Source organism: Lissotriton helveticus, chromosome 9, assembly GCF_964261635.1.
Source record: "Lissotriton helveticus chromosome 9, aLisHel1.1, whole genome shotgun sequence".
NCBI classification, from domain to species: domain Eukaryota; kingdom Metazoa; phylum Chordata; class Amphibia; order Caudata; family Salamandridae; genus Lissotriton; species Lissotriton helveticus.
In genome coordinates, this window is record NC_136070.1 from 645,506,899 (window position 1) to 645,521,455 (window position 14,557).

General features: G+C 44.8%; 1 protein-coding gene across 1 annotated transcript in view; it reads right to left on the reverse strand.

Moving 5' to 3' along the window:
- Positions 1-14,557, reverse strand: part of MAP3K11 (mitogen-activated protein kinase kinase kinase 11) — a 209,246-nt gene that overhangs the window by 19,833 nt on the left and 174,856 nt on the right. The window contains exons 6-8 of the mRNA XM_078660733.1: positions 13,869-13,982; positions 12,962-13,106; positions 12,178-12,266 (exon numbers count right to left, since the gene is read on the reverse strand). Coding sequence (XP_078516859.1) covers positions 12,178-12,266; positions 12,962-13,106; positions 13,869-13,982 — 348 coding nt within the window. The remainder of the gene's footprint in view (positions 1-12,177; positions 12,267-12,961; positions 13,107-13,868; positions 13,983-14,557) is intronic.

The following is a 14,557-nucleotide window of genomic DNA, read 5'->3' on the forward strand; positions in this document are numbered from 1 at the left end:
GTGAGTTTGTACAAGCTTGTGTGTGAGGAAAGAGTAAGTACATATGTAGGTGTGAGGGGGAGCAAGAGTTGGTTTTGCGACTTTAAAGGTACTTCTGTGTGCATGTATGCCTGTGTATTTGAAGAAGAGCATAGCATACATAAGCGTGATTGACTGGCTGCACGAGTGTGTGTTTGTGCATGTATTGTATGTGTGGTCCTGTAGGTATGCGAGGAAGATGGAGTAAGATAGAGTAAGTGTGATTGTGTTAGTTTGTATATGGGTGTGCGCTCTTCTGATTGTGGGAGCCAGAGTGACTGTATGTGTGCCACAATGAGTGTGTGTGGTGGTGTGAATATGTTCTTCGACTAATGTCCATCTACCCACGAAACTAAATTACAGTTGAGTAGGAGGCTGCGGTAGAGCATTTCTTTCTTCACAGTAGATAGTTTTACATTTCATGTAGGTCTTTGAGAGAAGGATTAGAGATTTCATTTGGGGTACCTCCAGACACCGAGTATCCATCCAAAAACGTTACCTACCCGCAGATGCACATACCACAAAGACAAACGCACACACTCATTCACAGGTGCACAGGGGGGCTTTCATGATAAAGGTGCTCATATGCAACATGTCAGACCCTGAGAAGTGCATATGGAAGCTTCTGTGTTTCTGTCCCTGCAGGATAGTGTGTCAGGTGCCAAGGCTTTAATTGCTTGAGTCAAGTAGTGTTTTCTTTTCTGCTCACTACATAATCTGTCAAATGGACAGATTTGGGTCAATGCACTACTCCGGCTGGTTGATTTGGGCACATTTCTCTCTTTCATGCCACCATTTTAAGGGGGGGACTGTAATAGTAAAATGCTTCACATATCAGTAGAGACGAGAGTCCGGCCACATTTATACGGGTATTACACATCCAAATACCGTCTGGCGGGTAGTAACCATGTGATAGGCTGTGCCGACATTGCAGAGTTCCACCTGGTCTTGGGAAGTTTACGGAGAACTGCGGGTTTTCACCAACTGCAGCAGCTTTTAATGATTAGGATCCAGGTCTCACTTGGGAAACCCAATAGGTCTTGCTTTAATATGCTGCCACATTCTAACGCTGACATACAAACATGCTGCCTCGCATGGGTTTGCACATTAAAGACCGACCCAACGGCTTTGTTATTGCTTGTTATGTTTGTAAGCCGTTTACGAAGAATTATTTCTTAAGAGTGACACCTATTTTAATGATGTTTTGCCAAAATATTATTTGTGTTTGTGAGAAATGCTCTATTAAAAGCGAACATTTTACTTCCCTGGCATTTCTTTACAGCACCATGTTTTGCGGAATTAAAATTCAGAGATCTCGCTGGGGTTTGATATCAGACACAATGGCTTTAATGTGTAGAGTGGGCAGGTCAGGAACCTGCAGAAGGTATTTGTTTAAGGGGTGTTGGCTTTACTGGATCGCTGAAGCCATGTATTTAAAATTAAAAAAAATGCATACCAAATAGCGAGTGCACTCTCGAGCCTCTAGTTTAAAATATGTTTGGCAGTTCAGGGGCAAAGGTGATGTTTCAAATGGCTGTGATAAGGCAGCAAACGCATCAGTTCCAAATGTTTTTATTCATGAGGGCTTTGACTTCAATTAGTCTGGGCAGTCATGGCGTATCGGCAGTGGTGCGCACAAAAGCACTTAATGAGCCATGACGGCTCGTAACTGTAAAAAAAAACAAAAAAACCAAGAGGCACAGCCGCGAGACGCGCTCTGTGGCGGGAGGGGGAGCAGGAGGTGAGCCTGTAAGTGGTGCGCGCGGCAAAGGAACGCCATAAAGGAAAGCCAGGGCGCTGAAAGCTGGTGACTGCGCGCGTGCACGCGGACGTGAACGCAAGCGCTAGGCCGTGTGGCAACACTTTTAAAAGCCCTAACTAAATGTCTCGCAGAGCAGCGCATGCGCTGGCTCAGGTAAGACCTAAAAAACAGCTGAACAGGAGGTGCTGTGGTAAAATAGAAACAGGCTGGGTCATGGGGGGTGGAAAGAAAAGAAGCAACGGGGATGAGAGGCAGAGGGGGGAAAAAGCAACACGAATAGAGGGCGGGTGGGAGGGAAAAGGAGCAAGTGAAAACACAAGCACTCTTATGGAGTGTTTATACATAATTAAAAAAGTAGCTCCGAAAATGGGAGCAGTGGATGAACACAAACCTGTCCATGCTCTGGGGGAGGGCAAAACACAAGAAGAGGCATGATGCATGCAAGCCAAAACAAACGGGAATAAAGGATATGAAAGCAACATTGAAGCAAACAAATGATAAGCCTGTGGGCTGGCTGTAGTACAATAACTGTAAACATGTCTTGAAGAGAGAGCGCACAAAATATTACATATATATATATATATATATATATATTTATGACAACATATTCAGTAACTCTTTTATTGGTCTTTCACCTACAGATAACTGCATATAAAATAAAATGCACACCTTAAGTGAAAAATAAATGGAAGCTTAACTAATCTTTGGAAAACGCATTGTTCTGGTAGGAAGCTCAATTGGTTAATGCAATCACTTCAGATGTCTACAGATTTAACTGGAGAGTCACTGATCAAAATCCTGGTTGGTGCACAGGGAAATAGTCATATGTGTATTTATAGTGCTATGTGGCCCCAGCCTGTGACAGAAAGCACTGTGAATATGTAAGTCTTTAGTTTTAAAAATTTAAAACACACAGTATAAGAAAGGCAATGCTGTACAAGATAGGCTGCTTTAAGTAGTGCAAACATAAAAATTGTTTAAGTGCTTACAGTGCTTTCAAAAGTTATATTTTGGGTGGCATACAATTATACCTAGTTCAAACCTCTTTTGAAGGGCTCCATTAAAAGGATGACTTTCAAAACAGGGAATACCTTTATGATACTGCTCAAAAGAACAATTCTTGATGCATCAAACGATGCAATCACTTAAAGGCAGGGCTACTGTAATTATGCGATTCTGCAGCTGCAGTGTTTTTTGCATAACTGTAGATTTGACAACATTTGTAACATTCGATCGTCTGCTGCACAATTTGCACATTCTAACAAAAAATATTCGAGCTCACACATATCACAAGTTATTAAAATTCAGCAACACTTGTTCCCATGCAGCAGAACGCACTGTGCAAAGGTTGACTAGTCCTCTTTCAGTTGCATATTGCTGTATTTGGGTGTTAAACTAGTATCAACAAGGTGAAACCTTTGTCCACACAGTACACACATGTAGAAATGACAAAATAATAAACGGACACTATTATTATTATTTGCCATTTGTAAAGCGTGCAGCTACCCATCGGGTTTCCCAGCGCTAAGCACCACAAGGCGCTTCTGAAAACATTACCAATAAAAGAGCAATGTTTTTAAGAGTTTGTGGAACTGCATTAGTGAGGTGCAATTCCTCACACACTGAGGCAAGGCATTCCTCAATTCTGGACCTAGATAAAGCAAAAGAACCTCCGCACGAACGCACCCGGTGTATTCTAGGTACACAGTATCGTCCCTGGTTGGCAGATCTTAACACCTTCGCTGCGGCAGCTATTCCGCCGCAGCGCTAAGGGGGCGGGGGGCCGCGCAGCACTCACACGCTGGTGACAGAACAGCTCCGTCACCAGCCTCGGGTGAGCTGTGCTGATGACGGAGCGGTTCCATCATGGCCCCGCCCGCTCAATAGAACGTGTCCCGCAGGCGCAAAATCAGCGCCACGCAGGCGCGTTCGGCGGGCCATGACGGAACCGCTCCGTCATCAGCACAGCGCCACCGCAGCTGATGACGGAGCGGTTCCATCATCAGCGTCGAAAAGGTTAAGCCTCGGAAAGGAACATACAGAGAAAACAGCTCTTGTATAAATTTCGGGCCAAGCCCTGCCTAAGATTTGAACATGAAGCAGAGGGCTTTGAATTGTAGTCTTTTTCCAATGGGTAGCTAGTGTAACTCACAAAGGATTGGTGATGCCCCAGTCCTACTTGAGGAGTGAACAAGAAGCCCGGCCACGGAGTTTTGTACAGCTAGCCGCCTTATCCGCGCCCAGGTACAAAACATTTCCATAATCAAATCTCGAAAGAATCAGGGCCCGAATTAATGCTCTCGTTGCTAAGTGAGGAATAATCCAACTAATTTTCCTCACCCATTTCATGACTGCAAAGCAAAATGATGCTACTATGGCTGCTTTAGGATGCCTGGACAGGTATTCATCTAGCCAGAAGCCCAGGCTTTTCACTTTTGGGGAGAGAGAGAGTGGGGACCGAGCCTAAGGATGCCGGCCAGTGCACCGGGCCCCACAGTTTTGGATTTCTAACCATGATCAAAACTTTTGTCACCGTTCAGTTTAAGCAGATTGCCATCCATTCATGCGGCAATCCACTGAAGATCATACATAATTGTCTCAGCATGGTGTTTCTGATGGGAAGACAGTGAAAAAATGATTTGGGTGTCATCGGCATACAAGAAAAGTGTAAGTCCGCAGCCGTCCACCACGTCTGCTATTGGAAGCACAAAGGTTAAATAAGAAGGGACTCAGTGCAGAACCCTTAGGAACCTATCACAAAATGTGCTGCATAAATTGTAGTTTTTTGCCACATTAGTTAGTTAACGCTGCTGCATAATTTGCACCTCTCTTGCCACACAATTGCAGTGGCCCTGCTTAAAGCCCATAAGGTCCTTTAAGCAGCCTTTAGATTTGTTGATTAACGTATTGCCCATATTTAAATTTCTTTCAGGTAGCAGGTACCCTAGAGAAAAGGCTTGTTTCTTCTTTAACTGTCTGTGCCTTTGTCACTTCAGCTTACGGAAGACTATATCCATTCCTTTCAGGCAGAGGCAAACGAACATTAGCATTAACAGAGGAACAGTTGTTTTAATTAAAAGTATGAAAACTGTTTTGGACTAAAATTAAAAGAGCTTGAGGACATTGTTCCCAATAGATCCTTCCCACTTCAACCTCTGGGTAAAGGTGTTCCACAGTTTTGCCCTGGAAACCAGTGGTGTGTATACTTATTTCAGCCTTTTAATGATTCCTTTTTTAATACAATATGAGGGCAAACCTCTTAAAAATGAGTGTGCTAAGTCTGTATTATTTGTTTCCACATAATTATGTGAAAAAGTCAGAACAATAACCCAAAATGAAAAGTTGTCATTTTGAGATATATTTTACTCCGAAATGTGTCCTTGCTCAATTTTTGATGCATGGGTGCATTTCACGCAAAAAAAATGCAAAAACACAAAAGTGCTGCAAGTGCTTACTTTATTAACTGCCACTTGCAGCACTTTTGCACATTTTTTTGCGTCAATGCACCCTTGCAATAAAAATTGATGAAAGGACACATTTCGGAGTGAAATATATCTCAAAATTACAACTGACAAATGGCGCATAATTACATGAAGTGGCGCAATTTCGGGAATTTCATGCAACAATTGAAACATGAAATTATGGACATTATGCTGGAATAGTTTACATTTCACCCAGGCCTACTCACAAAACCTGTTGCAGTTCCTTGACTGGTGAGACACTTAATATCAGCGGGAGAGTCACAATCTTTTTTTCATCTGAGTATTGCATTACTTTCCATGTCTGTCTTATATTTGAATCTGTATGTAAAGACAATTGAACACACGGATTCACTTGCACACCAAATTTAAAGTAGTGTTGATTTATACATGGGATCTGGTAGTCTACACTCTTCTGCTAATTGTCAAACTGGGGCCAGCATGCAAGAGGAATGAGTCCAGACTAACTACAATTCTGGAAAGAAAGATTCATTGGCAATATTATTGCTATCTTTGCTTTTGGATTATTGATACTTGAAGGAATTTATGAACACATATTTTACAATCACTTTTGGAAGGAGAATGAATTTACCATTGTATTGTGTTTTTAATCAATCTATTTGTGTGGCTAAATAGGCATAAATATAAGACTAAATGCGGATATGGTTTTAAATAGAAAGTGGGATACTCTTCCTCTACACACCCACATATTTTGGGAGTGTTCCCACCCTTTCTCAAATGAGACACCGATTTACTTCTGCCCTTTGCAAGTTCAAACCTCTCACAGCTTTCAGGGTGCAAATTACTTACTAGTTGGAGAGTGTTCATCTTCTTTTACAGGTAACGAACTTGAAGCAAGGGAGTCAAAGCGCTTTACAGGAGCATCAGATTACATTATACCAGAGAAGATTTTTTTTTTTAAGGCACAAGGAGATGATGCGATTTGTCCGAAGTCAGGGGATGGAGGGCGGGCACCGGTACTCGAAACTGGTTCCCCAGTTCCAAAGTTGGCAGCTGCAGCTGTAAGGTCACACCTCCTACCTCAAACAACAAATAGCCCTTGTGAGCAGAATTACAAACAGGCACAATTTTGCCCAAGTGGCAGACTTTCAACTGCAGACATAGCCCCATAAGTGGGCAAAGCCCCACCATTCCAAGTTCTGTATTGGATTTTAAATGCTACTATAGCTCTATATCTTTGTGAATCAGACCCTGTTTTTCTTCTGATGCTGTGTGGCTCTGGAGGGAAGGTGGTGAGAGAGTGGGCAGCGTGACAATATCCATCTCTGCTCTCTCTGGTCTCTTACACCGACGTCTAACCAGGGCACTTCACAAACTTCAACTGACAATAGACATTACTGTTAGTCTTTCAGGCACAGTGAATAAAGAGAGTGCTGAGAAGGGCCCTCTGGATTATGTCAAAACACTCGATCAAAAGGGGAGAGGATGTAGCCTTATGGCTAGAGCGATCGACCTCGAAGCTGGGGAACCAGGTTCGAGTCTCAACAAAGACACTCAACATCCTGTGATTCTGGGCAAATCACTTAATCTCCCCGTGCCTATCAATGAATGTGTCCTTGTGTAACAAAACTGATGCCCATGTAAAGCGCTCCGATACCAGACATCTTCAGGTCTAGTTTGCGCAATATAAAACTCTACACACACAAAAAAAGGCTCCTAAGTCCCTGCTTGCGGCTCTCAGAGACTTATCAAAGGAAAGCTGGAATCATCATCAGAAATACCGTCCCACACTTCCCTCACCCAGGTCTGCCGACTCAGAGTGCCACTGTGCGTCACACGATATCTACTCTCTTCATATAGTCTCTCTGTGAAAAGCCAATAATACACGGTGAGCACAAGGTGAGCTGGAACCCCTTTTTCAGAGCATGCTTCCCACTCATGCGTGGAGGGTCTACACCACTGAAGTCCGGGACTCATTTTGCAATCTCCCTGTGAAACAGAAGGCAGAGTCCCAAGGGTTTGTTTGTGTGTTGAAGCAAGGGATGGAGATGCTGCTGAGGCAACAAAGGGATCTTATCTGGTTCAATAAGGGTGTTTGCACCTCTTGTTTGAACCCTGAGACTCTGAGCCATGCATGTCTTCTTAACATAATACTAGTGTTTATGGATCTTGCTGCAGTGTCTGCTGCGTCTAAGGCGCACTTAATGGAAGTGTTCGTTATTATCTTCCCTTCTTGTATGAGTTCATCTGCCTTTTTTTGATGTTCTTTAGGGAGATGTGTAATGAGTTTTTCTAACTCATCATAATGAGCTCTATCATAACGTGCAAGTAGCGCTTGCGTATTAGCTATGCGCCAGCTGTTTGCCGCTTGGGATGCTACTCTTTTGCCAGAGGCATCTATTAACTTGGACTCCTTGTCAGGAGGAGGAGCTTCTCCTGTAGTTAATGAGTTTGCTCTTTTACGAGCGTTTGTGACTACTAGCGAGTCTAGAGGTATTTGTTCCTTGATAAAAATTGGGTCCTTTGGGGCTGCCTTATATTTTTTATCAATTCTTGGGTTTAGTACTCTAGCCCTCACAGGGTCTTTGAATATTTCTGATGTGTGATTGAGGAGACCCTTAAGCATTGGTAGTGTTCCTGATGTTCTTTGTGCAGCAGGTAGTGTTTCTAAAAGGAAATCCTCTATTTGAGGTTCCGCATGTAAATCTACCTTGTGGTATTTTGTGCCCGATTAATTAACTGTGCAAAACCTGTATTATCATCAGGTGGTGAAGGTTTTGAGGGATATAGTTCAGGGTCGTTATCATTATCTGACACTACATCAATAATCTTCCCATGGGTCTGCTTCTGGGACAGTGTTGTCATCATCCCTAGGAAGCTCCCCTTCCCCTGTGTCACTTTCTACATCTGTTTGAGGTGTAGATGGGCGTGATGTAAAAGGAATAGCTGGCGGTGTGTGAGGAAGAGGAGAAGAGGGTGTGTCTCTAGGTTGTGGAGAAAGGGGAGTTGTATTTGTCCCCATTGTTCTCTTCTTAGGAGGAGGAGCTTTGTCGTCCAACTGTTCATTCTTTCTCTTTTTAGGTAGTTTTGTCACCACCTTGCCAGTTTGCGGATCAATAAACAAAGTCTTTTGTTTTGGATCTGTTTGATGCTCCTGTGTCGGTACCGAAGTTTTTGGTTCCGAAAGGTGCTTTTGCTTCTGACTTTCAATTTGTGTTTTCGGCACCGAAAGTTTGTTCGAATCCGATATTTTCGGTGTCGAGGGAGTCTTCGACGTCGAAGCCTGTTTCGGTTTCGACATGGAATGCTTCGATTTCGAGCTTTCCTTGGTATGGAGCTTCGGTGTCGATGTCGAGGTGGACCGCTTCTCGGATCCAACATGGTGGGAGGCCGAGTGTTTCGGTTTTGGTTTCGTTGCCGAGCCCGAAGGCAGGGCGTCGGGAACTTTTTTCGGTTGTCTGACCGGGCTCGAAGGCGGGGTCGACACCGATCGGGGTCGGTTTTTTGGTAAAGGGACCTCGTCACTCACGGTTTGATACGTCGATTTCTTCGACGTCAGACTCGTCCGCTTCCGACCCGGACTCGTCCTCATTTTCTTCTTCCTCTTCGGGGTGCTGGGCCTCGAACAGCTCCGGGATTGCCTCATACTGCATTCTCGACGCCTCGTGTCTTCGGGCTCGACGGTTTCTAATCGTCGACTTAGAGGAGAATGCCGCGCAGGCTTCACAGTCCCTGGATTCGTGTTCAGGTGATAAACAGAGGTTGCACACCTCGTGTAGGTCCTTGTGTGGGAACTTAGCACCACACGTTGGAAATTTTTTGAATGGAGTCCTTTCCATGGACTCCGGGCTGGACTACGTCGAGATAGGCCTCCCGGTCTCGTCAACGTAGAAGTTGGAAATGTTGTTGTGGACGTCGAAGCGCGTCGAAATGGAAATGTACTCACGCTCGATAACAATACCGTCGAATTGGAAAGGGAATACGCGCCGAAATATAACTCTTTTCTCGAAGTCGATCCGGAGCGCTTCGATCCTCATCCGAACCCGATGGCGGAAAAAAACAATCTAAGGATGGAGCCGATGCCCATGCGCACTAGCACCCAAAGGAGGCGTCATCGGGCCCGTGACCACAAAGACTTCTCCAAGAGAAAAACAAGTGCAATCATCCGAGCCCAACACCAGATGGCGATCTATTCATAAATGTACCATCTGCAGCCCATATGTCTCGAACACTAATTTATTTTTCTAAAAAGTGAGTCGTGTTGCAGTGTCTGAAGACTATGTTCCTCAGTCATGTGGTTTCATTGTTCTTTTCTCAATCAATCAATCAAACCAGATTTATAGAGCTAGCTAATCACCCGCAAGGGTATCCAGACGCTGAGAGCATAGCTGCCAGGTTAGTCGAACAGCCAGAAAAGAGGAGAAGGGCCACAGGTAAAGAAGAAGGCCGTTCCAGGATTTCGCTGCAAGGTAGGAGAAGGCGCGTTCTCCATTGTTGCTCCAACAGATGCAGGGGATGTGTACAAGGGAGAGCGCAGGGATCTGCAGGGTTGGTGAAGTTCAGGCAGTGGTTGATGTATGCAGGTCCTTAATTGTGAAGGGCTTTGTGGGTGTGGATCAGCATCTTGACTTGGCATCGCTTCTGAATAGGGAGCCAGTGGAGTTTTCTGAGGTGGGGGTTAAGTGGGTCAGTTTAGGGAGGTCTAGGATAAGCCTGGCAGCTGAATTCTGTAGGGTCTGCAGCCTTTTCAGGAGGTGTGTGGTGGTTCCTGCATAGAGTGTGTTGCGGTAGTCCAGTCGGCTGGCGACTAGGGCTTGAGTGACGGTTCATCTGGTGTTGCAGGGAGCCATTTGAAGATCTTACGGAGCATGCAAACCATTATAAAGTAGGCGGAAGAAGCCGCGTTGATCTGGTTTTTCATGGTGAACTTGTTGTCCGGGATGATGCCAAGGTTGTGAGAATGGTCTGCCGGGGTGGGTGCTAGTCCAAGTTCTGTAGGCCACCAAGAGTCATTCCAAAGGGAGGTGTGATTCCCAAAGGTCAGCACTTCCTTTTTGCCTGGATTGAGTTTTAGGCAGTTGTTTTTCATCCATTCGGCGATGCCCGTCATGCACATGTGGAAACTGGCCTTCGTGGTGGTAGTGTCTTCTGAAAGTGAGAGGATCAGCTGGGTGTTGTCTGTTTAGTAAATGATGTTCATTCCATGGTATCTGACGATGTTGGAAAAGGGGGTCATATAGATGTTGAAAAGTGTGGAGCTAAGGGACGGAGCAGATGTTGTCCTTGGATTCCGAGGTGAGAGGAGGTATGCAGATTCTCTTGGTTCTTCTGGTGAGGAAGGAGGAGATCCACTTGAGAGTGTTTCCTTGGATTCTGATGAGATGTATTCTCTTGATAAGGGTGTGTGATACAGTGTTGAATGCTGCTCAGAGGTCGAGGAGGATCAGGGTAGTTGTTTCTCCCTGACTGAGGAGTGCTCTGATGTCGTTAGTGGCAGCGATTAGGGTGGTCTTGGTGCTGTGGTTGGTGTGGAATCCAGATTGGGAGGGGTCCAGCAGGCTGTTCATCTCCAGGTGTTGCGTGAGTTGGTGGTTGATGGCCTCTTCAAGTATCTAGGCAGGAAAGGGGGGCAGCGACATGAGGCAGCAGTTCTGGACATCGCTGGGGTTGGCGGAAGGTTTCTTTAGAAGAGGTTTGACTTCGGTGTGTTTCCATACTTCAGGGAACGAGGCCATGGTTATGGATGAGCTGAAGATGGCGGTGAGCTCGCTGCTGCTTATCTTACTTCTAAGGTCGAAGATGTGGTGGCGACAGGGGTCTGTGGGTGCTTCTGAGAGGACAGAGTTCATGATAGCTGTGGTGTTCTGTGCTGTGAGATGTTTCCAGGTGGTGAGCAGGTGATCTGAGACCGGTTAGGGGATGGCATCAGTGGGAGCGAGGAGGCGAGGGTGTCAGCGGTGGTGGGTTGGGGTTTGAAGTTTTTGTAGATGGTGGAAATCTTGTAGTGAAAGAAGTTTGCCAGGGAGCAGCAGAGTTCCTGAGAAGTGGTTATGGTATTTTTGGTGGCCGTGGCCGTGGGGTTGGAGAACTCTCTCTTTTCTAGTGACGAGGTCAAGGTATAACCAACTTGTCCACTCAGAACACTGGCATATTGCAAAACATAATGAGAGGCTCTGATATTTCCATCAGACACTGCAAAAAGCCAACCCATACGGCCCACTCCCTTCCCAACCTTAAAAGCCCTCAGTTATAAAGAGTGGGATCTTGGGTGTGACTTGCTCCCACAGAAGACATGTGCCCTTTCACTGTAATGTATGTGTATGTCCCGTTTGGGTAGTTCAAGGATATGGCCACCACAACTCCCCTAACATGGCCGACTCTGGGCATGGCTAAAGCCAGCCTCTAAGAGGTAAACTGGCTCAGTGGCTGTTCTTATTCCTAGCATGGCCTGTACCCACTTAAGAGTGTGTTGTTTCTGCTATGGCCTAGCTTCCCGAGCAACCTTGAGGAAGTAGTCACTGAATCCTAACCACTACTAATAACAGTCTGTCACATAAAAGTGGCACAACTATTGAGAAAAGGGCACAGCTTAAGCTATAGCGCTGAATTTAAGAGCACCACGCGTCCAAAGAGGACCATTAGAGATTCATAGAACACAATGGGTAACTTTTTTCCAATCAAGAATCTCCACGATGTTAGAAAATAAGGATACGTCCATTTAATAAGCTGAAAAGAGGTTTTCTGTTTATATTACAATTCGTTCCAGGTAGACTAATGTGAGATCTATTTAAGTCCCAATAGCATTTGAATCATATTTTACACACTTGCTGCTGCTAAAAACACTACCACCACCAAGAGGAGAAAACTGGTGACAGTAACAAGGGGGTGCATAGACTCAACAAGTTAAACTACGCAGGAATCACATTTCACATAGCCACCATGTTTCCCTATAATTACCGTTCACATCCTCCCCTTTGGGCACTGTGAGTGTTTCAGGCTGTTCCGGCCCAATGTACCAGGTGGTTTCCTCGAGTCTGGATCGCCTCCTGCCAGACAAGAAGCAAGAGCTCTAGGTTAGATTTTTTTTGGGTCAGGCGTTAGCCAAGACTTCTTGATTTTACTAAAATTATATGCATCATATACTTATAGGGGCCTTCAGCCAGCCATACATTCATGGCTCCGTTATTGTGTCATTCACATTTTGATTCTACTTGCTACAGCAGACAGGATAGGGCAAGTGGGGCACTTGAGCAAATGGATAACATCACTCGTGACTGCACAGCCTCACACCAATCAGTACCATAAATGCCAGGGACTGCTAAAGAAATATGAGCTTTTGGAGACCAAATAAATACTCCTGCTTTTAGCCAATATTTTTTTTTATAGATTGAAGGGGGCCCAGAAGCTTCCGCAACATACTTTTTTGCAAAAACCTCAACAAAACAAGCACTGAAAGCCAAAAAGGAGATGGCCAACCTCACACCGAATGGCTTTACCAAAGTGTGTTCTTCTTTCTCTACGTCCACCATTTTGCCCCCAGAATTCAGAAGCGCATCACTTTATTACACGCATCACCATATTGCCTGCCCTGCACGTTTAGATAAGAAAGTATTATGGAGTCACTATCGAATTTCAATTCAAATCACCCACAATTACAACATGAACATTGGGGCTCGAAACATTGTGCACCGTCTGTGACAAAGAACTATGTGGTTACACCAGGGTGAGGTGGTGATCGTACCTTCCATCCGAGGTATAGGAGTCCCATGGTTTAGGGGAGCTGGGCCCCCAGGTCCAGCCAGATTTCTTCTCACCATTGCGGTTGCTTTCCTGCTGTCGACGGGCAGTCTTGCGCCCCCAAGTCTGGCTGGTCTCGCTGGGGTCCACTGTTCATTGAGTAGAAAGGGTGAGAAAGATGTGGCTAGTGAGCATAAAAAATGATGGGAGAGCATGAATCTGATCGGGATCCAGAAATTAAAAGCAGGGAGGTAGGCTGGAGACAGTACCAGCAAAGAAGGTGATTTCTGTCCTAGGCGAACACCTACTTTCCACTATACTAGGATCCAACTAACCTGATAGTCAGAGACCCCCACCTGTTACATTGCTTTTATTTAGTCTCAGTTACTTAGGAACTCCACAAAACTGATGCATTGTAGGCCACCAGCAGAAATACAACATTAATGCATGTAACCTGCAACAACTCATCTCTCTCCAAGTAGGCGTTCTTTTTAGCACACTTCATAAATTATTTCTAGGCACTTGGCGGAGCAGGATATTGACATGGCACTAATAAAATAGGCAGAATTTAGAACATGGGCCATTAAATTTTGCATGCCAGCACATTCTCCCCATGTTGCCTGTGATGTAAATCTTAAGCACGACAAATGAGTTGGTTTACAATGGCGCTCATATTCTGTGTCCTTTCACTCTTTGGTCTCTACTGGGAATGGCAGCTCTAACAGTGTTACTGTAGGGGTAAAAATAAGAGAAATAAGGTCCCTATCAAGTAGAATAGTGAAAAATAGGAAGTAATAATTAATGGACTGTGAGGAAGGCACTAAGTGAGGAACAGTGGGAGATCCATCTATATTAGTTACTGTTGTGAGAGAGACTCCCTGACCCCCTCCCGACATGTGCCCCAGTCGTACACTGTATGGCTCTGAAGCGTGGGAACGTCGGAGATCCTCCGGAACCATTCTCTAGAACTTTCTTCCTCTGGTCCAGACCCGGGGAGGCCTGCACAGTGATCCTGTGCTTGAAATCTGGAGAAAAAAAAGGGCAGAAAGAAAATGAAAGAATCAGACACAGCACATAACTATGTTTAAGTTGGGTGGCGGGACACTGAACCACGATTGGGAGTGAAGACCGACACAACGGAGAGTGTACTTCATGGGGTGGAGAGGCTGAATTTGGAATTTCTATAGCACAAAACTCGCTTGATTAAGGCTTCAGGTGCTGGGAAATAGATCATAATTTCTTAAGAAATATAGATTTCCAGAGGATTTAGAAGGGAAGATATACCTTTAGAACTTTGCAGTTACCTTATGAAGACTAACTTGAAGTTTCTTTTGACGTACATCTTGAACAATGTTTTTAATGTAGTTCAGGACTTTACAAATATCGTTTAATTAGAGTCCTGCCAGTACTTTATTGGGATATGCATGTCGTGAAATATCACAAAAGGTATTTTAGGCCTTATTTTTTTGTGTTTTCTAGAAGCGTCAACGTGGTATCGCTTGAGGCAGTTCCGAAGATATCGCCTACATAAATGCCAACAGGTCTGATTCAAGCAGGAGACTCACGATTTGTGAAGCCAAAAACGGTTTTATTTTCACCG